The sequence below is a fragment of the Alligator mississippiensis genome, chromosome 4 (assembly GCF_030867095.1).
Source record: "Alligator mississippiensis isolate rAllMis1 chromosome 4, rAllMis1, whole genome shotgun sequence".
NCBI classification, from domain to species: domain Eukaryota; kingdom Metazoa; phylum Chordata; order Crocodylia; family Alligatoridae; genus Alligator; species Alligator mississippiensis.
In genome coordinates, this window is record NC_081827.1 from 101,255,970 (window position 1) to 101,276,801 (window position 20,832).

A 20,832-nucleotide genomic window follows, 5' to 3' on the forward strand; every position below is an offset into this window, starting at 1 on the left:
TTCACTTGTGTTGGGATGCTGCTGCTTATGGGATGTGTGCTTGGATCCTTCTGTTTAGCTGGTATCCTCAGTTCCTAGCCAGAGCTAATAATATTTTTGTCTAAATTTCAGTATACCTCTTTGAATATCTCTTGTCGTACGTTTTAAAATGTTTGGCTTTTCAAAAGAGGTGTTTTTTTAAAAGATATAAACTGCTAATATACTTGAACCAGAAGTAAATAGTTTAATGACTTGCCACTAAAGTGTGTTTGGGGGCATTGTCTTGCAAGCCCATTTGAACTGAGCAAGCATGGGACAAGAAGATTACAAAGGCAAATCTGCAGTCCATTCCGAGAAGGAAAGGAAATGTTTAGTAACAATTTTAGAGTTTCTTTTTCTTTAAACAATTGCTTCAATACTTCTTCCATTAACATAGTCCTGAAATCTTGGACTGCATCCATGAAAGCCAGGATGGGTAACAACTGAGGTCCCATTGTCTGCCAGAGAGCCTTCTGTGGTAGATGTAATGAATGTGAAGAGGCCATCATCCCTACTGCATGTAACCTGATCTTTATAGCTTGCTCTTCAGCCTTTGGGCTGGTTGTCTCCTGTGAAAGGAACTGCATTTCCTTCTGTTCAAAGTATATTTCTGATATCTTTAAATCTTTATTAGTGGTGCTTCAGGGTGAAAAAGAAGCGTATGCACTGATAAACTTCCCTTCCTCATAGCAGTACTGCGTACTGCACTGTACTGCTTAGCTCTACCTGGAGATATATACTGTATCTAATTTTATGCCTTCTTTGTTAAATGTCTGATTCTTTCAGGTGCAGATAACAGACAGTCTTTCAATAATTGCTCTTCTGTTTAGAGGATACTAAAGTTGTTTGAAGACTTTCATCATTTTTTTTTTTTTTCAAAGATTGGAGAAGAAAAATTTTGCATACAATATTGCAAAAATAAAAAAGCAAAAACAAAGCATATCCCTTATTTCTTTTAGCATTAATGGGTGCATTGCTAGCCCAGGAGATGGAGCCATGCACAGGTATGATGCATTTCTGGCACAATTCACAGAATGAAAAACACTATACTAGAGTCATAAATAAGATGGTATTTGGGAATTTTATTCTCAGTGTCCCTAACACTAAAGGTTGACTATACGCATGGGGGTGGGGGGGCATTTTAATTTGAGCAGTTCCTGGGCAGCTGCTCTAATTAAAATGCCTCACCATCACATGTATTAAGTCCCCACACATTTAAAAATGGTCGCAGGATGCTTTATCTAAACCTCATTTGACAAGGTTTAGATAAAGCGCCCCTGCAGCCATTTTAAAATGCGTGGGGACTTAATACACATGATGCTGTGGCGTTCCAATTAGAACACCAACGAACACTTGTATAGGCAGCCAAAGAGCTGGCCAGGCCCCTTGATCTATTTAGCGACTGTGGAAATCAGCACGTACCCGCTTTAGAAAATGCATCCTTGCTTACTTCCTTGTTTCCTATATTTACCACAGTCTTTAGAAAGCAGAAACATCTCCTAAGCTCCTCACCGGATTTCTGATGATCCAGTTTAGCAGGTGCAGCAATTGTCTAATTATTAAAGATGCCAGTTTGGGGGTGTGAGAGCGAATATACCAGGCACTCTTCTTGCAGTGAAAGGAAAATGACAGAAAAGCTAGAATGGAGGAGGAGAGGGAAGTGTGTCCATAGTGGTAATAACAAGATGTGGCCAAGGATTGTTTTGCCTGATAAAGAATTTAGGCCAGGATTTCTTAAATTTTATTATTTACAGTAAAACTGCTGGTGTAGTTTGCTGAGTAAAGTTCACTATAGAGTGACCCTTGTGCAACTCAATACTTCAGTCACTGTGCAGCGTGTGTATCTGACCATGTTAACACCACAATCTGTGCAGTGTTTGAAACTGTTTTAGAAACCTTTGTAGAAAGGAGCTGAACTATCTTATTTTGTAATTTTGACCAAGTCACCTTTCATAACTAGTAATGAGAAGAGTTAAGCCACATCTGGTTCAGTAGCCAAAGCTCAGGTTTAGGAAGGACAGTATGAAAGAAACTCATTATTGACTTACGTAGGCAGGACCACGGCTTCACATTTTCCCAAAATAGTCCCCCAGCTATGCACACACAACGGGGGGTAGTTCATGCAAAATAAAATGTTTGCTTTAGAGGATATTGGGAAAGACTCTTGTAATCTCCATCCTGTAGTACTCAGGAAAAAGAAAACTGGGAGAAGTAAGGAAATGGCAGTGTGTGAAGGAGGAATATTACTAGAAAGAAGGATGGACTGCAAGGAGACAGAAAGTATTATGATGAGGATGGCAGGGTGGTGGGCAGTACAATTAATAGAAGCTTTGTGCATAATCCAGCTAGGGAACTTCGGTTAGTAAGAAACAACAGAACTGCTTGTATATTAATGCCAAGAGACTGGGCAACAAAATGGGAGTACTGAATTGGTGCAGAATGTGAAACTGGATATTACAGGGATAACAGGCCTGATAGAATAACATTTGTGACTACAACCCAGGTATTGAAGGTTATTCTGTTCAGGAGAAATAGGAATAGAGGAGAAGGCAGTGGGATACAATGTAGATGTGATTAAATTGTTGAAAAATACGGAAGAATATCAGAATAAAATCTGTTTGGACCAAAGTATCATTGAAAGAAGAAGGTGAAAGAAAATCTCTGGGGGGCAGTGTTGGGTGTCTGCTACAGATCCACATATGGATAGAGATATTTCTTTAAATGTTATTAGAAAGAGAAATACTACCGGAGAGTCTCTCATAATGGGACAGCTTTAATTTCCCAAACGCATATTGGAGAACAGATGCTGGAATAATGATAGGGACTGTATTTTTAGATGTGATGGCCAACAGATTTCTTCACCAAGTAGTTACTGAAACATTAAAAGGTGATGCTATTTTAGACTTGGTTTTGGTAGGAAATGAGTTCATAGAAGAGGTAGTTGTAAAAATTGATCTCAGAATTGAGTGATCTTGGTTTAATTTATTTTTATATTAAGTAGAAGGATGAAAAAATATGGATCCGAATCTTAGGTTTTTAATTTCAAAAGGGCAAACTGATAAGAAAATGGTGAGCTCATCTGGACTGAGCAGCCCATGAATGTAAATATGGAGGAGATCTGGTATTTCTTTAAGCTGAAGGTGCTATTACTGTCGGGAATCTATATCCCAAGTAAGGAGGAGGGGAAGAGGGAGGCACTTGCAAGAAGGTGATCCAGACATAACTGCAGAAATAATTACTCTAAAAAGGATATTAGAAATAAGCAGAGTCTGCAAGGAATGAGAGAAGAAAGGATTGATGAGTGAAGAAATCTATGTCCTAGAGGTCGAGAAGTGTAGGGATAAAGTGAGAATTGCCAAAAATCAAGCTGAGCTAGGTCTTGCAAAAGATATTAAAATAAATGGCAAACAGTTTTCCAACTATATAAGTAAAAACAAATGAAAAACCTGAAAGAAAGAAGTAAGGCAACTATGCTGTGAGGATGGGGTAGAGGTTAAGGATAATGTAGGCATGGCCCAAAAATGAAATGAATACTTCTGGTTTTGACAAGGACAGTGTTATTTAACAGAGGTGCACCAATAAAGATTTTCTTGGCCGGTACCCAGAGCCAATTATTAACCAACCATATCAGCCAATGCCAATCCAATAACTGATTTACTTTAAAATGAAAAGCTTTTAAAGTACTAACATAAACCTCTTTTTTTAAATTTAATTTTATATTTTTTTGGCACACTCCGGCAGTGTCCTGCATCACATATACCAGTGTTTCAGTGCTTAAAAATGGAGGTGAGGGCACTTGAACTAGATGAGCTTTATTTCAAGTGCTGCCGCCACCATTTTTAAGTGTGGGGATGTTTTTAAGCAGGGCAGAGCTGAGTGGTGTGAGGACGGATGTGGGCTGCCCATCGTGGGCTCAGGGCTCTCTGCTCTGCTGTTTTTGCCCCAGAAGCCCCATGCTGGCTGCGTGCCCCCTGCCCACCTGGCAGCAAGGGGCACAACTTGCTGCCCCCACTGCCACTGGGTAGGCAGGGGGCATGTGGCTGGTGCAGGGCTCCCAAGGGAAAAGCAGCAGACCAGAGGGCCCCGAGCCTACAGTGGGCAGCCTGTATCCGCTCCACACAAATCTGGGGGAACACATGCCCCGCCTCCCCCTACCATGCTTCCCTCAGGGGGTGTGTGTAGTGATGGGGAATTGCCCCCCACGCCTTCTGGATGAGCAGCCTGTGGTTCCATCCCACTCCTCACCCCAGCCCTGGGTCCCATGCACTGCCCTGGCTGGGCAGTGCCCCCTGCCTCTGCCCTACTCCCTCCCTCACCATGCAGGGGCCTTGATTTGCATCCCTGTCCACATCATAGACTTATCTGCAGGGAGCTGTTCTCCATGCTGCATGGCTGTATTCTTGGCCATGTGTATTTGTGCAGCCGCAAACATGCCTGTAGGCCCCCTGCATCTTGTTCCTGGCATCCCCAAGCAAGACCCCTTGCAGGCCAGAATGCTGCCCGCCTGCATGGGGAAACCCTCTGTTTCCCAAGGGAACCCAGGCATTCGGGGGCCACAGCCCCATGGGAGAGAGGGAATCCAGGTGTCCAGGTCCCTGGGAAGAAGGCATACTATAATAGACAAAAAAAGCCAATAGCTGATAATGTCATTTCCCTATTTTATTGGTGCCAGTCCAATGGGCAACTGATATATTGGTACACCTCTATTATTTAACATAGGCACAAATACAAAATGGAAGTGGAGGGAAACATTACGGAGGTAAAAGCAAACTTGAAGAAGCTTAATGCTGTCAAGTCAGGGGACCAGTTAATTTCTAGTCCCAAAGTGTTAGAAGAACATGCACACACAATTGCAAGTTTGATGGGAAATATTTTTAATCCATCTTTCAAGTCGGGGATGGTACCATAGGGTTGAAGAAAAGCAACTGTAATATCCATGCTTGAGATGAATAGGGGGAAGTTATCTGTTGAGTTGCAGGCTTGTCAGTCAAGTCTAAAGTGTATGTAAGGCAGTAAAACGAGTTTTAAAGGAAAGAATAAAGTCATGGAGGGGTCTTACTGCATTTGATCCCATTTTCCTTACCAAAGGTAGATTGTGCTAAATGAGTCTGATCTCTGTCTTTAAGATGACTGATTTTTCAAAACAAATGAAATGTAATAATCCTGTTTTTTCTGGACATTAGTAAGGTATTTGATAGGTTGCTATGAGAAATTGTTAATGAAGCTGGAGAAGATAAGGATTTGTAGAAAAACTGAAAGGAGTGTAAGGACTTGGCTGAAGGGGAGATAACCACGGGTAATATTGTAACGGAGAACTATCAGGCTGGAGGGAAGTTATTAGTGGAATTTCTCAAAGAATGGTTTTGGGACTGATTTTATTTAATATTTTTCATAAACGATAGTGGCACAAAAAGTAGGAGTGTGCTAATGAAATCTGCTGATGGCACAAAGTTGTGAGTCATCGTCAATACGGAAAAGCATCAGGATATGCAGAAAGAATTGGATGACATTGCTGTTGCTCCAGCCCTCAGTGGGATAAGATTCAGTTGTATAAAATGCAAGGTTATTATTTGGAGGCTAATGGCAAACTCACGTTAAAATTGGGAAGCGTGTCAGTTGAAAACAGCTGAATGGCCTAAGTGTCCTAATTTGACCACAGGTTGAGTCTGAGCTGCCAATGTGATACAACTCTGAAAAATGCAGATGTAATTCTTGGATGTTTCTATCAGTGTATTTCCAGTACTGACAGGGAAGTATTAATGTCATTGTGACAGGGACTGATATGAACTTTGTATAAAATATTGTGTACTGGACTGGTCACCCATGTTCAAGAAAGATGAATTCTTACTGAAACAGGTGAAGAGAAGGGTTACTAGGATGATGATGTGAATGGAGAGCCGATCATGTAGTATTGTGGGTAGAGAGGGGTAGAATAAGAAGAGGTTGGCTTTCTTAGTATAGACAAATGAAGGCTGAAAGGGATGGGAAAGAGCAGCTCTCTTGAAATATACCAGGGAGAGAAAAAAGTTGTTTAAGCTAAAGGACCATGCTGTCAGAAGAACAGATGGGTATAAATTTGCCATGAATAAATTTAGATTGGAAATTAGAAAACGCTTCCGAACGATTTACGGAAATGAGGTTCTGGAACAGCCTTCTCATAGAGGAAGTGGTGGCAAAAATCCCAACTGCTTTTAAAATGAGGCTTAATTAGTTTAATAGAGATTATGTGATGTGGTGTGTAAGATAGCCAGAGACTAGACTTAATAACATGAGAAGTCCTTTCTAGTCCTGTGTTCCTATAGTCTTAAAGCTATTCTTCACACACGCAAGTGTTTACAAGATCAGGGCCAAGTTACTCTACCCAAATTACTGTCAGAGTCTTGTTAGCTATAATACAGATTTTTGAGCTGTAAAACCATGTGCTAGCACACTGCGTGGTAATGTTGCTGGCTCTATCTTCCAAGTGCATGAACTATAAGTTTTGATATAAAGAAGCTCAGTATTTGACTAAACCCCAATCCTCCCATCAACTTTGCAAGGTCTGTGCCTTAGCCCAATACTAAACAGGAGATGGAAAACAACAAACCAGTCATTATGAACAACCCTTCGATAGATATTTGTTTAATGGGAACCCAGGTAATGTGTCGTTTTTCAATAAACTATGCATATATATTTTTGTGCAGAATTGTGTCTTGGGACATGTAAAATTAAAAATAGCTGTTGTATTTAATTGTACTTTTCCAAGGGTTTAGGGGACAACTTCACTATTGGGGTATGGCCCAAGTCTCTGAATTCTGGCAGGTGAAGATGTATCAATTTAAAGCATTGTACTTATCTGGAATATATTATTAAAATAGTACTGAGGGTTAGAGAGAACTCTTTTTTCTTTCCCCCCCCCAGTATATTTGCATTGTCCAGTTGATGGTATATTGAGGACAGAAGGATATACATATGCTAGAATTGGGAAAGCACAAATAGCTTTTATTAACTTGAAACCAGTTTGGAAATTGAGACAAATTAGATGGAGAAACAAACTTTGAATCTTTAGCACAAATGGGAAGTCAGTTTTATTATCTGGGGCACAAAACATGAAAAAGCACAGATGGGCAGCTGAGAATATTTCAGATCCGTGCAAAAAGATATCTTTGTCAGGCTGTAAACCACAAGTGGCCTGAATGGCTAACAAATGAGGAGCTACATAGAAGAACATGGGAGAGATTTGCTGAAGTTGCCCTTCAAGAAAGAAACTGGATAAGGATTGGGCCTAGAGTGGAACCCTTAGGGAACAATGGGGAGAGGAAGACCAAAGTAGTCTTGGAAAAGAGAGATGTCTCATTGACTAAAGAAAGTTGAGTAAAGGTAGACGGGAGCTGAGTGGACAACAGTCACAGAGTGCCTTATGCTTCTTCCAGAGCAAAGGGGATCAGATGGACTCAAGTTTCACTATTTCCTCTGTATGGACAGTAGGTTTCCTTGTTGCCTCTGTATGTCTGTTTATACAGAACTGTTAGAGAGGGCATTGTTTTAGAAAGCAGGAAAGTGTGATTCTATAAGTGCCAAAATTGACCAGGGGAAGGAGGGAAATAAGTGCAAACTGCTTCTAACCCCTGTCTCCCTATCCCTCTCATGACTTGATATAATTGCATGATACCATATTTACCCAAATCTAAGATGACCCTGAATTTCAGATTACCTCCCAAATATTTCTCTACATAAAATTTTTTAAATTTTTCTTATAATTTTCCATGTATAGAATCTGATTATTAGAGGGTTGTCTTTAATGTGTCCCCCCCACCCCCACTGCTTTGTGGGAGCAGGTGGTGTGGGGAGGTCAAGCAGCTTGGTCCCTGCTTGTGCCTGTTCTGCCCCCACCCTGCAGCCTTTGCCCCCACTTCTTCATCTGCCTCTGCTCCCCCCCCCCCCCCCACTCTTGTTCCACTCTGGCAGGCTTTTTCCATATTCTAGCCTGTGACACTGAGCATGACCCCATGCCAGCCATGTGGGCTGCACACTGCTGCTATGGGGCCATGCTTACTGCACCAGACTGCAGCATGGGCAGAGTCTGTTGATGTGGAGCAAGGGTAAAGGGTGGCAGGGAGAGGGGCAGGTGGGGCGGCAGAAGCTGCATGGGAGGATGGAGTGGGGGCAATGGTGGGGTGCAGAAGCAGCGGGAGCTGCAAAGGCAGGCAGCAGCTGTGGCTGTGGCCCCGACCCTGGGTTGGAATTAGAGCCCAAGCCATAGTAGCTGCCTGCCCCTCTCCAACTCCCCTCATACTCGAGTCTAAGATGAGAGGCTTTCCCCCACATATTTGTGGGAGCCTCATCTTGGAATTGAGTAAATATGGTATATCCGTTTCTTCTATCCATGTCTGTGTAGTTTATATATAAAATAAGCTTTTTGGCATGTTATTTCTTCTTCCACTTGTACATTGTCCAGTACATTGGGACCCTGAATGAAACATAAAAGATAATGATGATTGTCTCTTCAGAATTAAAATACTTTGAATATGTTCCTGGCAAAGTGCATAGAAAGCTCCACCACCGTGGCCAAATTCAGCCCCAGCCAACAGTAGCAGCAGTGGGAAGGCTAGTGTAGAAAAGGTGCTGATATATACTAATATTTTAATTGCTGGATTTTGCATTGGTGTAGAGTACACAACATGAAGGTGCATGATGCCAGCATATTAACTGCTACCAGTAGAGCTGAATTTATGGCAATGACAGTGGGATCTTGACAGAGGAGACTCACATAAATAAATCTCCAATACTGTGAAGCTGGAGTACTACTTAAATGTTTTTGAGGGCACCCATCATTGTAAGGTACTCAGAAGTGCTAAGTGAAAAACACTTTTGCACAGACACGTTCTAAACATCTAGATTATAGTGTGTCATGTACACACACATTGTGTTGTATAAATAATCCAGATATTTATAAAGCTAGGGGGACTAAATAATAACCCAGTATTATTTAAACTCAACTTGATTTCTCCTCCTCTAGATGAGTTATTCATATGTCAGATATGACGTTTATAGATTTAATCTATTTTTGAGCTGAGTTTGTGGGGAAAATTTAAGGTACTGTTACCAGGAACTGCAGATCGGATGGGGAAAAATAGAGGTGGGATGGAACTAAATTCTCATCTTGAACTGTAACATTCACTGCTTGTGAATGGTGTCATACAGAAATTGCCTCACCACCCAGGGAACTGTAGCCACCTCATGGACAAAAATGCAGTACTTGTTTAACTGCACACAGTGTTACGTGAAAGTTCAAGATCAGGAGAATAGGAAAACACCACATATCCCGTTAGAACCACTGGGAGAATTCAGGTAGCCATTCTCCTTTTTGATCCCCGTAACCGTTTTGTTCATTTGGAGGGATGCTGGTACTGACCCTCTGAGGCTGAAAGTTTTGTGAAGTCAAAGGGCAGTTTGGGATTGTTTGCTGTTTTCTGGATGTTAAATATTTGAGTTCCTAGGTTCAAATCTGGATTTAAATTATACATTTTAGAGTAGCACTCCATGACATTTCTTCTGGTTTGCTGCTGGAGGTCTCCTCCCCCCACATACCTTCCCCTTAGGAAACTTTCTGTCTTCTAAGAATCGCTGGTTAGTTCTCAGGTTACAGATAACACATGTGGCATCCAGGAGTCTAAAAAGAACTTCTGAACCTGCTGGTCTTTGTCAGACTAACTCAGCATCTGTGCATGTCTGTTACAGACCTCGGTGAGTGTGTTTGGAAAGGTACAAAGGGGGCTGCCTAAAACGGGAAGAGCAACTGGCTTTTCCAGAGCTAGCCCCCTTCCCCGCCCTTCCCCATTCTTTTTGACAGCCAGAATTAATCCTTCCAAGTTAGACTGGAACAGCTGAGAACATGCATCTTGCATGTTTCAAGGCCTCTCGCTGGATTCATGTTGCCACATTGCTGGGGCCCCATTCCCTTCACCCTGTGCCTCCCGCCCCTTTCCCAGCATTGGTTCTGGCAGCTGTCTCTGCCCAAGTTAAATGCAGTGAGAGAGAAGTGTTAAATGATATAAGCATAAATTCTTTCATGAAAGAGAACCCTTCACTGCAAGATATCCATGTGGCTCCTCTCTTCTCCCTCCCTCTGCATCACCAAAGGGTTTTATGATGCTAATCCTAGCACCTGTCCCTGCCTAGGACAGTAAGAAGGATCTGGGGGTGGGGGCGAGAACAGTCCCATGTGTTTTTCGCTGTCCTGGATTGGGAGCATTCCCTCTGACGCACCTAGAGCCCAGAACATATGCTCTTTTCAGCTCCTAAATGCTGTTTGCTTCCTACCATCTCTGTCTGCTGCTGCAAAGATCCTGTGTTCCCCTCTTCCTGGCAGTCATTCTCGTTGCTTTTGGGAGTTGCAGGACGGTTGTCAGTTGAGGCTTCCAGTGCCGTTTTCAGTCCAGGAATCCTAATTTAAGAACCTCTGCTCTGCCCTGTACACTTCATCTCTGCAGTGCTGGATTCCCACAAGGGAGGGGAGAGGGGCTGATCTGAACTGAACCAGGCAGCCTTTTTCATTTTCAGCTGAGCTAGTATCAACCTGAGTAGACCCAGAGGCCTGAGCCAAGTATTGCACAGTGCTGCCAGAGTCCTTTACACAAGCCTGCAAGACAGAGACGCAGACTTGGAGCTTCCAGTTCTTTGTCTAGTTGCTCTTTAGCTGGAGAAGCGTTGGCTATGTATGGTGTATATTGTATGGATTATCAATACCCAGTTGTTCAGGTAAGCAAAGAACTGGCTGCAGATCTATAGCTTCTTCATCTATTCCGTATGTTCTACAGCTATTCTCAAGCTTGTGCGTTGGTTTTATGGAAGGAATATATACGCTTCCAGGCTCTTCTCCTTGGCTTGGTGTGGATCAGGCCTCAGCTTTCCAGCAGCTCAGTGCTTAGCCTTGCTGTAGCGGGAGTAAGCATACATTTACTGCTTAGAGGCTCAGTAAGGGTGATTGGCATTTCATTCGTTTCAGGTGTGGGTTCCCCTGTTGGTGCTTCTTTGTTTTTGTTTAACTTAGGTGGGAATGTTTGAGCTGACAAAAATCATAGCATTCAGTGAGTCTGGCTTATTGGGTGACTCGTTGGATGTTTTTGGGCACGTGATTTTTAAGTACCCCTTCTGTGTCAGTGATGTCAAGCAGAAGAGGGAGCTATTTTCCACCTTCACCCCTTTGTCTGAGGCCTTGTGGGTACACTGCCCTTTCATTTTTAAAGATCTTGGTTAAAGTCTACATTTTTCTGTTGTGTGATAACTGGTAGCCCCTGGACTCTTCCTTTAATGGACATTTGTCCACTTTAAAAGAGGCTTGACAGCCTGTGCTCAAGGGAGGGCATGGACTTGGAATATTAATGAGTCCTGCTTTAGTCTAACTTGTGGGGAGGTTGAAGAACCTGGGGTTGCAGCTGAAGATTTGAGGTGGTTCCAGGGGAAAAAGGAGGTTTCCTTTGCTCTGTGCCTGACTTGTCAGCACAAGCAGCCCACCATTTTCACAACCACCAAATTCATTCACAAAGCTTAAAACGCACACAAATAAATTAGGGTGAATACTCTGTTCTCAGAGTGCTAAGATTAGCTACTGGATAGTTGGTATTTTGTTAGGTAACTTTGTATTGGGGGTTCTTGTTACGTTACATGAATAGAATTCACCACCAGAAGTGTGTCTCCTGGTTGTTAAGATTTGTTCTTGATAAACCTGGTTCTTTGCACTTACAACTCTTCCCCCCCCCCCACCCCACCCTTTTTTTTTTTTGGCTCTGATCCAGCTGGCAGGTTTGCTTCATCTCATCTTGAGCCAGCACAGAAATGTAGGTAATGGGATGTTAAAACTGAAGGCTGTGCTCTCTTTCCATTCCACTGGTAAAGGGGAATTACAGGGGTAGCAAATAAAATAAAATAAAACTAAACCTTGGGGCTTGCTTGATGCAAAGCATTTGGCTGCTGACTTCCATACATACTTGAGCCTTACCTGGCAATGGTATTGAAACCTTTCGGCTACAGTGGCTAATTTAGTTGCAAGCCAATTAAGTAGGCACTCATTTTATCCATTCATGCTCACAGCTACTGTGATTTCAGTGACTTTGCTTTTGTCACCCGCAATCTAACTGTTCTCCTCCCAGCTTCTGTTTTTCCCTTGGAATTGAATGACGTGAGCTAATGAAAAGTGATCAAATATATTGAAGTTACAAGAGCAATGTAAGGGTGGAATGGAAATACTCAGGAGTGATACAAAGCTCTGTGGAACAACCAAATATGTGACAGTCACTGTGGAGGCAGACCGGCTACATTTGCCCATGGTCATTACAGAATGCTGCTTATCTATCACTGTAATGAAGTTCCCCATATCTACATACCTGTAGATAACTCGTCCTTTAGGGTTCTTGGTTGTACCTGTGTTGGTCTAAGGAGATAGGCAGACATGGTCCTTTGGGTAGATGCAATATCTTTTATTAGATCAACTAAATAATTAGAAAAGTTCTTTGCAAGCTTTCAGGCACAAATATCCTAGAACACACCCAAGATTATGAGGACTTAGTGTCAGTATTCAGATGTGCATTGTTTTTTAAATGTTAAATATATATATTTGGTAACTGGGAAGTGAGGATTTGGTAGTGCTGAGGTGAGTGTTGTGCTGGCCAGTACTAGTGAGCTTTGCCCACTACTGAGCTTTGCTGATACACCTCTATTATGTTCAGCAGTGTTCCTTGCCATTTTTAGTCCTGGGCTTTCCTAAGTAAAGGCTGACTGGCTGTTATGGTATATTGTGTGGTGGTTGTCTGGTGTGCACGAGTGAGGGGCTAGGTGGAGGCCTATCACACTTCCTTCATTTGACCATGAGGCAATAGGCGAGACCAGGTGTCTAGAACAGAAGGCCAGTTGCATGCATTAACCCATTGTTCCATTATTCACTTTCATCTTGTATGAAGTATTTCTTTGTTGACTTAAACAAACAAGGCATAATGCAGAGATGACCATATTTTGTCATTTCTGGCCTCTCTGGCTTCAAAATCATTCTTAAAACTTCTGAAATTCTATACCAGACATTCATTTTTTATACATTTTTGTTTATGCTAGTCAAAGCCCCTAGAGAGAACCTTAGTTTCTTGCTGCACAAAAGAGCATGTTGGCAATTAGGCATTTCTCTTTGTTTGGTGGAACAGAGCTGGTAGGTAAGGAGGGTAAATACCAAAGAAAGGAAAGGAATGGCGTGAGGGTTCCAGCTTGCAAAAGGTGGATGATAAAAGGCAGCAATTGGATACCATTATTGGGATGCCTCTTGTTCTGGCGCATGTATAAAACTGTTGTACTGAGCAGGTGATGGGTTGCTGTGCAATTGAAGTTTTTCAGCAAATGCCTTTTCAGCCATGGCTTTCTTAACAAATATCTTCAGAATCTGGAAGGTGAAGACCAACCAAAATGGATCATAAAAATGATACTGCCCAGGTAAGTGGGGCTGCATGCATGACAACTTGTTTCTTCTCTGTCCCTTTGCATTAAATGCTCAATGTGAACGTTTGTCTTTGAGCTGGAGTGTAAAACAGTTGTCACTTAATTCGTTTTATACTCGTGATTTATCTAGTGCAGTACTAAAGGCTGTCATGGGTTTGTGTGCTTCAGCAGAGTGAATGCACAGGTCAGGTTGGTGGTTAGACTGCAGATGGTAGGCAGACTTGACTGTATGGGACAGGATTTGGTCTCCTGGGTTTTCTGTTAGTGTTCTGGACAGATGCATGGTGAGTTGGAACATACAGAAGCCTATTAACAGGGAATAATACTCTTAATGTTTGTAGGAGGTTGATTTAGATTTGTCTCTTGTTTCTACGGTGCAATTTATCAGTGATTTCTGGCCTGTACCCACTCCTGTAGAATTTGCTAGGAGGGCTTCTTTCAGAGTGTCTTTATCTCTGGCTGGTTGAACGCAACAGTTCCTTTTGGATGTGGCTTTACCATGATTATCCATATCTTCATGATTTTCAGATTGCAACGTGAAATATGAGTCTGCAATTGAAAAATACTTCGAAGCTACGGCTTGTTCAATATGCCTGCTTGTTTATTTAGCAGGATTGGCCATTAGTAGCGTATTATATCAGCACTGCAAAGATTGCAGTGAATTCTTATTCACTCATAGACGTAAGGAAAAATGTTGATAGTAACCTTTAAAACTTGGTTACCTAAGAAATCTGTGTTCTGTTGGGTCATTTTAAAACAGTTGATATGCTTTGCTACCATTTTAAGTTGTTGGGGCTGATGACAAGGCCATCATGACAATGACAATAGAGGGTCTTTGGCTCTGGAGTTCTTACACTGGTAGAACAAAATACATTTTGTACTTTTCCAGCCCCACTTTTACAGATTTCTGCCTGAGGAAGGTAGGGCTTGGGGATATTTGTAATAATACAACTATACTTTCTAGGGTTTGGACTAGTTTATATTAGATAAATAATATATTGTCAGAAAGTAGAGTGGCACCTTATAGACTAACTAATTCAGAGAGGCATAAGCTTTTGTAAGCAAGAGTTGATTTCATCAGATGCTATGAATAGTCTCTTCATATCATCTGATGAAGTAAACCCTTGCCTATGAAAACTTATAGTAAACCCTTGCCCTGTGAACGTCTCTCGGAATTGGTCTGTAAGTTGACAGTCTGCCTTGCCTTCTACCTTACTTTAGAATAACACAGCTAACTACCTCCCCACAGTTAAGATTGACTTTTATTAGTAAATGTTTAGGATTATGAATCCAAAAAAGATGACAAGTCGGTAGGGAAAGACATATTGCCCGAGCGAGGGACTAACATTAGAGGGATGGGGGTGAGGAGGGGAACGCAACTAGGTTACAGGAGATACAATGTTAGCCAACTAAGCCCGGGGGTGGGGGGGGGGTCGCGATGCTGAGAGAGAAAGAAGACAGATGCACACAAACCCGTTACAATGGTCCGCAATGGTGGAAGAAGTGGTTCGAAGAAAGTGTCTCAGTCCATATAGAGTCTCATCGCAGGGGTCCTCTTTGGGTGGAGCGGGGTTGTCTGTTGCTGAAGAATCCTCTCGAAGTGAAGGTCCATCTGGTGCCGGGGGGGTGTTGTTCAGGTGGTCCCCTCTGGGTCTGGTCCAGCGGCAGTTCATTTGGTGGGGTCGGAGTACTGGCGGTGGCCCATGATACATTCCGCGTAGATGTCACAGGACCAACGGATGGTGTTGGACACCATGAGGCAGTGCATCAGCTTGGTGTAGCGGCAGGCATGCAGAACACTCTTGTTGCTGGGGTCCCAGGCTCCGAGCATTCCCACGATGAGCGCATCAATTGTCGCGTCGTAGCCACAGCCCCTCAGGATGTTGGCCAGCGGAGTGTACTTCTCCCGCTTGCGAGCCCGGGCGTCGATGAAGGCTTGGCGCCAGTTCTTGAAGGGGATGGTTACGTCCACGATCACAACCTTCTTGGCCTCTTCTTTGTTTGATCTACATCTAGCAATAAAATTATCCAACCAAGCTTAACCATAGGGAGGTGGATAGCTGTGTTATTCTGAAGTGTGTTCTCTCTCTTCCTCTCTCTCTCACTCACACTCACACAGTTGTGGTAGATGCACTTAAAAAATTAGACAGTGTATATAATATACAGTGGAATAGTTCCTAGTTTCTGTACAAAAAGTGCACACACTCTTCTTGCTTAGCAAATATTGAATAGTTCTGTGCTGTAGTGAGTTCTCATATTACACTGTACTCCATGTGCAAAGCCTTGATTTGAACAGAGGCTATGCTCTTATCCAAATTTAATGTAAGCAGTGCTCTTGAAGTGCACAGCTCTGGCAGTGCTATGGTATTGGCAGCTTCAAAGCTGGCCTGAAACTAATTATTAGGATCATTGAAAATGTGGGGAGCTAGTAAGTTTGGGGTTACTAATATGACAATACTATGTGCTTAAGGATTGCTTCTAGTGCCCGTGGTATTAGCCCCCAAACTGGCTAGCTCCCATGATCTTCAAGACTTCTGTTTTTGTTTTGGACTGCTGTTGGAAGACTTGAAAAAAACAAAAACTAGTTAGTTTCCAGAATACTATTAGCAGCTTTGAAAAGGATGGGAACTAGCTAGTTTAAGGCTGCTGTTAAAGGACTTGCAGATGAGGGAGGAGAGCAGTTGTGAAGCTGAGAGTAGCTGCTGTCATTTTTCAGGCTTTTATGTGCACCCTTTAACAGTTGCTTCCCTTTCACTGTTTTTTGGACAGTTAAGGGATATGCAGTACAGTTAGTCACAAAATAGACTTTGTACCCAAGTTGTGTACTTAGTCGCTATGCCGATAACTGGTTTGTTACAATGGCAAACAATAGGCAACAAATTGGATCCTTAGTGTTATGCAGTTAAGCGGATTGTGTGCTTATCCAGTACGCACGTGAATAGAGCGTGCTGTACAAAAATGATATACACAAAATATGCCCAGGGCATGCTTACTGTTTGCCATGATGATAAAACAAAATTACACTTGTTAAAGGAATGTGGTGGTGCAGCGCCTTTGCTTTATTGTTGTCCTGTTGTTTGCAATGGATCCCTGGATAGTCATACAAATTAGTGAGGGTTATCGTACATAAAATGAGGCATCCACAACACGTTACTGAGTCACAGCATTGCACAAACACTAACTGATTTTGTGGGACAGAGTAGACTATATAATTTGTTAGTAACTGCAACGGCCTTCTTTCAATAAAGGGCGTGATTTATGGAGGTGTAACAAATTATGCATCAAAGCTTGGCCCATTGGTGATGTCAAAGTAAAAGCAAGTATATTTACACTCCAAGATCTGGGCTTTTCTTTAAGAAAATGGGCTTTGAGCTGTTAGAGTTAGGAACCCCTTCCCCCCCAACAAACAACTTCCCCCTAATTCCCCCCACCTTTGCAAACTAGGTATAAACCAATCTAGCTTCATGGTGACATAGACAGCATGAAATAGCTCAGAGAGATGCTAACTGCTCCATTCACCTCAGTCAGGGCCCTATAGTTTTGGCAGTTCAAAAGCCATGAAGTTTGGCTTCTTTCCAAGGAGCCATTGAACTCTCCATTTTGCTGCAGCTAGGCACCTGACATTTTGTCTTCTGCCTCCCTGCCTTGGTGGGATGGGCCTGTCTGCAGATGCCTTTTGCTCTTCAGCTTTCTTCACAAAGGGAGTTAATTGGATTGCAGTACATACTCCCTGCATCATTTTATCGAACCAGGCAGTAGAGAATGGGAGAGCTGAAGCTGGTGTTCGGTTTGCAGTTGTGAAGTGGGAGAACGCAGAAAGCTGGAAGGCTAGGTAGCCTGAAGAGTAGTGCAGCAACAGATGCACAGCAAATTGGGGAGACAAGCCAGCTACAAGCTTCCCTTACTTCAGCAGCATATTTGGGCAAGGAGGTCCTCGATTGGGTCTCCTGGACAACATTGTGTGAGCAAAAGCCAGAGGAATAAAAGCAGACAAAAAGAAATAGTGAAAAATAATTATAGATGCATTTTATTTCAGTGAGTATTCTTTAGCTGTTGTCCATCACTGTGTGTGTGTTTATGTGAAGGCAGGTATGTGGAGAAGGAAGGCTGTTGTTTTGGTGGAACTTGATTGTCTTGTGGCATAAAAATATGTCTGATAAAGTGGCTTGGAGGCATTTGGTACCCTTGTTGGTTTTATTCTGGAGAAGCTAGGAAAGGAACATATCGATGAGGAAAGGTGGTCCAGCGCTTACTGCACTACGTGGAAACATAGCAGATCAGCATTGAGCTTCTGGTTTTGCCACAGGCGTGTGTGCTTTCTCACTGTCTCATTGGGCAAATTGATCTCTGTGCCTTATTCCAGTTGCATAGATGAGAACTTAACACAGCTCACAGAGTGGTGTGAATATTAAATACAATAAATATTTTGAAGTGCTCAGGTATTATAGTGATGGGGTCCAGGTATATATTTGAGAGAGAATAATGGAGAAGGGCTGGGAAGGAGCTCTGTAACCTCCTGTTCTTATTATGAAGGAAAAGCTGCTGTTAATTGCATATTTCTGCTTTGATATTGCATTCATCTCATCAGGTATAATCAGTAACCCAAGTCAGTGTAACTTTTGTGATAGGTGGAAGGCCTTATAAAATGGATGGGTATCTGATAAGCAGCAGTTGGTTCAGATGCGAACTCATTGCCAGGCTGCTATTTGATCCTCAGTTCAGGTTGTTTTGATGACTGTGACTGGGGTTCATTTAGTTAAATTGGGGCTGTTGGAAACTGGAGGTGCAAGCAAGCACGTGCAATGCTGCGCTTCATTTTAAGCTGCTAAGGGCAGAGCTTGTCACCTTGGGAAAAGAGCAGATTTATTTAATTTCTGATGATGCCTTTCATTTCCACAATGACAGATTTGTCTTCTCTCCTCTATAGATGCCCACTGTTTAGGGATCACCTGGCTGGCAATGCTTATGATACTGTAGGCACCTACTGGGGAATACATTTCAACAAGCACCAGCGAATTGGCAGTTGTGTCTTGGTACTTGTGAGGAGTCCTTGTCACATTAGATACCGATGTGATAAGTATGTTATGAGTATGGTGGGACATCGTAGGCATGCGCTTTATGTGGCAGTTAATATTTCATATTGCCAGTTTCTGCCTGATTTGAAATCTTCAGGGGCTCCAGGCTGTTTGCTGCGAGAGGAAATCAGACTTCAGAGCGGGGAAGCCATTCCTGGTGCGGTCCTCAGGTTGATTCTGTTTTCTTGGATTAGTCTGCATGTACCACGCGCCCAGATGTGCAAGTATCTCTCTCCCCAACCCCACACGCCTGCGGAGAGGGCTCCCAGGCTCCAAAAGGCCTCTGTGTCTCTGAATTGGACATGTCAGCCAGGCAGGGAGGAGGGGGAGTGAAGGAGGAGGAGGAGGCGGGCCTTTGCTCTGATTAATTACCTTAGGCATTTGGAGGTGGGGCTTCCATCAGCCATCTGGCTGAGAAATGGGAGGGAGTTGGAGGGAGGAGGAGGCAGGGGGGAGAGAGAGAGAGAGACAGCCAGAGAGGAAGAGAAAAGAAAGGAAGAAACACTAGAGAAGAAAGGGAGGAAAAGGGGATAAAGGGGACAACCCCACCACCTCGAAAGAGCCAGGCAAGGGGCTGGGTGCAGAGCAAATCTCCCAGGAGGTTTCTACCACGTCTGCCTCGAAGAGTTTTTTCCTCCTCCTAGTCTACCCTGGTTTGGTTTATGGAGAAAAAGAAAATGGTAACTCAGGTAAGGTCTGTGTTCCCTGCTGCTGCGCGCTCTCTCCTGTCCTTCCCTCCCCTCCCTCTCCCCACGCCACTCCAGATAGCAGGGTTTGGAGGGACTTCTTGCAATGCCCTTGCCTTGCCCACTGGAAAAAAAAAGAAGAAGCTGGTTTTAGTGATCTGAGCTGCAGGAAGATTGCTCTGCATGGGGTGTACGGACATGCGTGTGTATGTGTTTGTGTGTGTGTGTGTGTGTGTGTGTAGCCACCCCCTATCCCCTTTCCTTTTGCTCCATAGCAAATTCCTGTTTCCTGTGCTGTGCAGCTGCAGCTCAGGAAAGACCCTGTGGGGATTTGTCTACCTCTTTGTCTTAGTGTTGAGAGGGAGGGAGAGCGGGACTGCAGAGGTACGGAGGGATTCTCGCAGCACTGCCATGAAATGAGGCTTCTCTCTCCAGGATCACAGTGGGATTTGTAGGAGAAGGTTACCAGGGGACTGGACCACAGTTCTCTTTTATTTCTCCTTTTTTGGCTTTAGAGCTGGCATTTAACTCTTTCCCTCAATGGCTAGGGCATTTTATGGAAAACAGTTTTTTTTTTTTGGCTGTCTTAGTAGCCCAAGACTTCCTATAGGTACCAGTAGCTTGGAGACAGGATTTTGAAGGCCCTTGCCTTTATAGGTAGCCAGTATAGCCTTTAGTGCCCTCCAGGGAGAAAAGGCACGTTGGGGGCATATGTGTGATTTTTTTGGGGGTGTTTTTTTGTCTTTCAAGTGAAGCTAAATCTGTATTTTAATGACTCACTTCTGACAAGTGCAAAGGTAAACACTCTCCCACCCTCTGTCCGGGTGGCACTGATGGTTCCCCTCCAAGCTGCAAAGCCCTTTTTTAGTGGGATGTGGACATGGGGAGTGGGGCTGCTTATGATTTACTAAAGGAGAAAGTGCTTTGCATTGAGGGCAACTGACATTTCTCTGCAAACTTAACTGTGTCTGGAGCCATGACATTTCTTCTCTGCTCCTGCAAGGGGATTTCATCGGACAGCGCTCGCCTTTTAAGGCTATTACATGTTTTTGGATTTTTTATTTTGGCATGGAATCACCACCTCGCCACCAGAGGGGTGGGGGAAGGAGGGAAAGGAAGCAGCATTTCAGAGCTGGAATCCTTTACTGTTAGGCATTATATAATGCCCTGCAGTGCTGTGCAGAGCTGGAAACCTTTAGGGGATATTCCCAGAGGGAGTGTGGGGAAGGAGAGATCTCTCCAAGGGAACTTTCCTTTAAATCAAGGCTTAGCAAGTGCTGTTTTTTTGTGGAGCCTTGTAGTATTGGGCATATATTTCTGACTTGGATATATGCATCCATGGTTAGTTCCCCTTAGTGAATCCATGTTTGTGAAATGGTGCTGAGGTTGTGCGTGTCCCACTGCAAGGGACAGCACCTTCACAGATGCTGGGCTTAGTAAGAGTCTGCCATAAAAAGTGGTACCAGTTTTGACCCCCTTTTATCTCATCTTGCATTGATTGTCAGGTCTCTGTCCATTTTCAAGGCATCTTCCAGTACTCGACCTTCTGCAGTTACTATTACAGTCCTTGCTCCATCACTGATGCTTTTTCA

At 43.2% G+C, this 20,832-nt stretch overlaps 1 protein-coding gene across 11 annotated transcripts in view; it reads left to right on the forward strand.

Moving 5' to 3' along the window:
• RBFOX2 (RNA binding fox-1 homolog 2) overlaps positions 1-20,832 on the forward strand; it is a 264,854-nt gene that overhangs the window by 139,687 nt on the left and 104,335 nt on the right. The window contains exon 1 of one of the 11 annotated variants that reach the window (XM_019489287.2): positions 19,016-19,243. The exons of the other annotated variants lie outside the window; for them this stretch is intronic. Coding sequence (XP_019344832.1) covers positions 19,217-19,243 — 27 coding nt within the window. The 5' untranslated portion in view covers positions 19,016-19,216. Of the gene's footprint in view, positions 1-19,015; positions 19,244-20,832 lie in introns of those variants that run through there. 11 annotated transcript variants of the gene reach the window in all.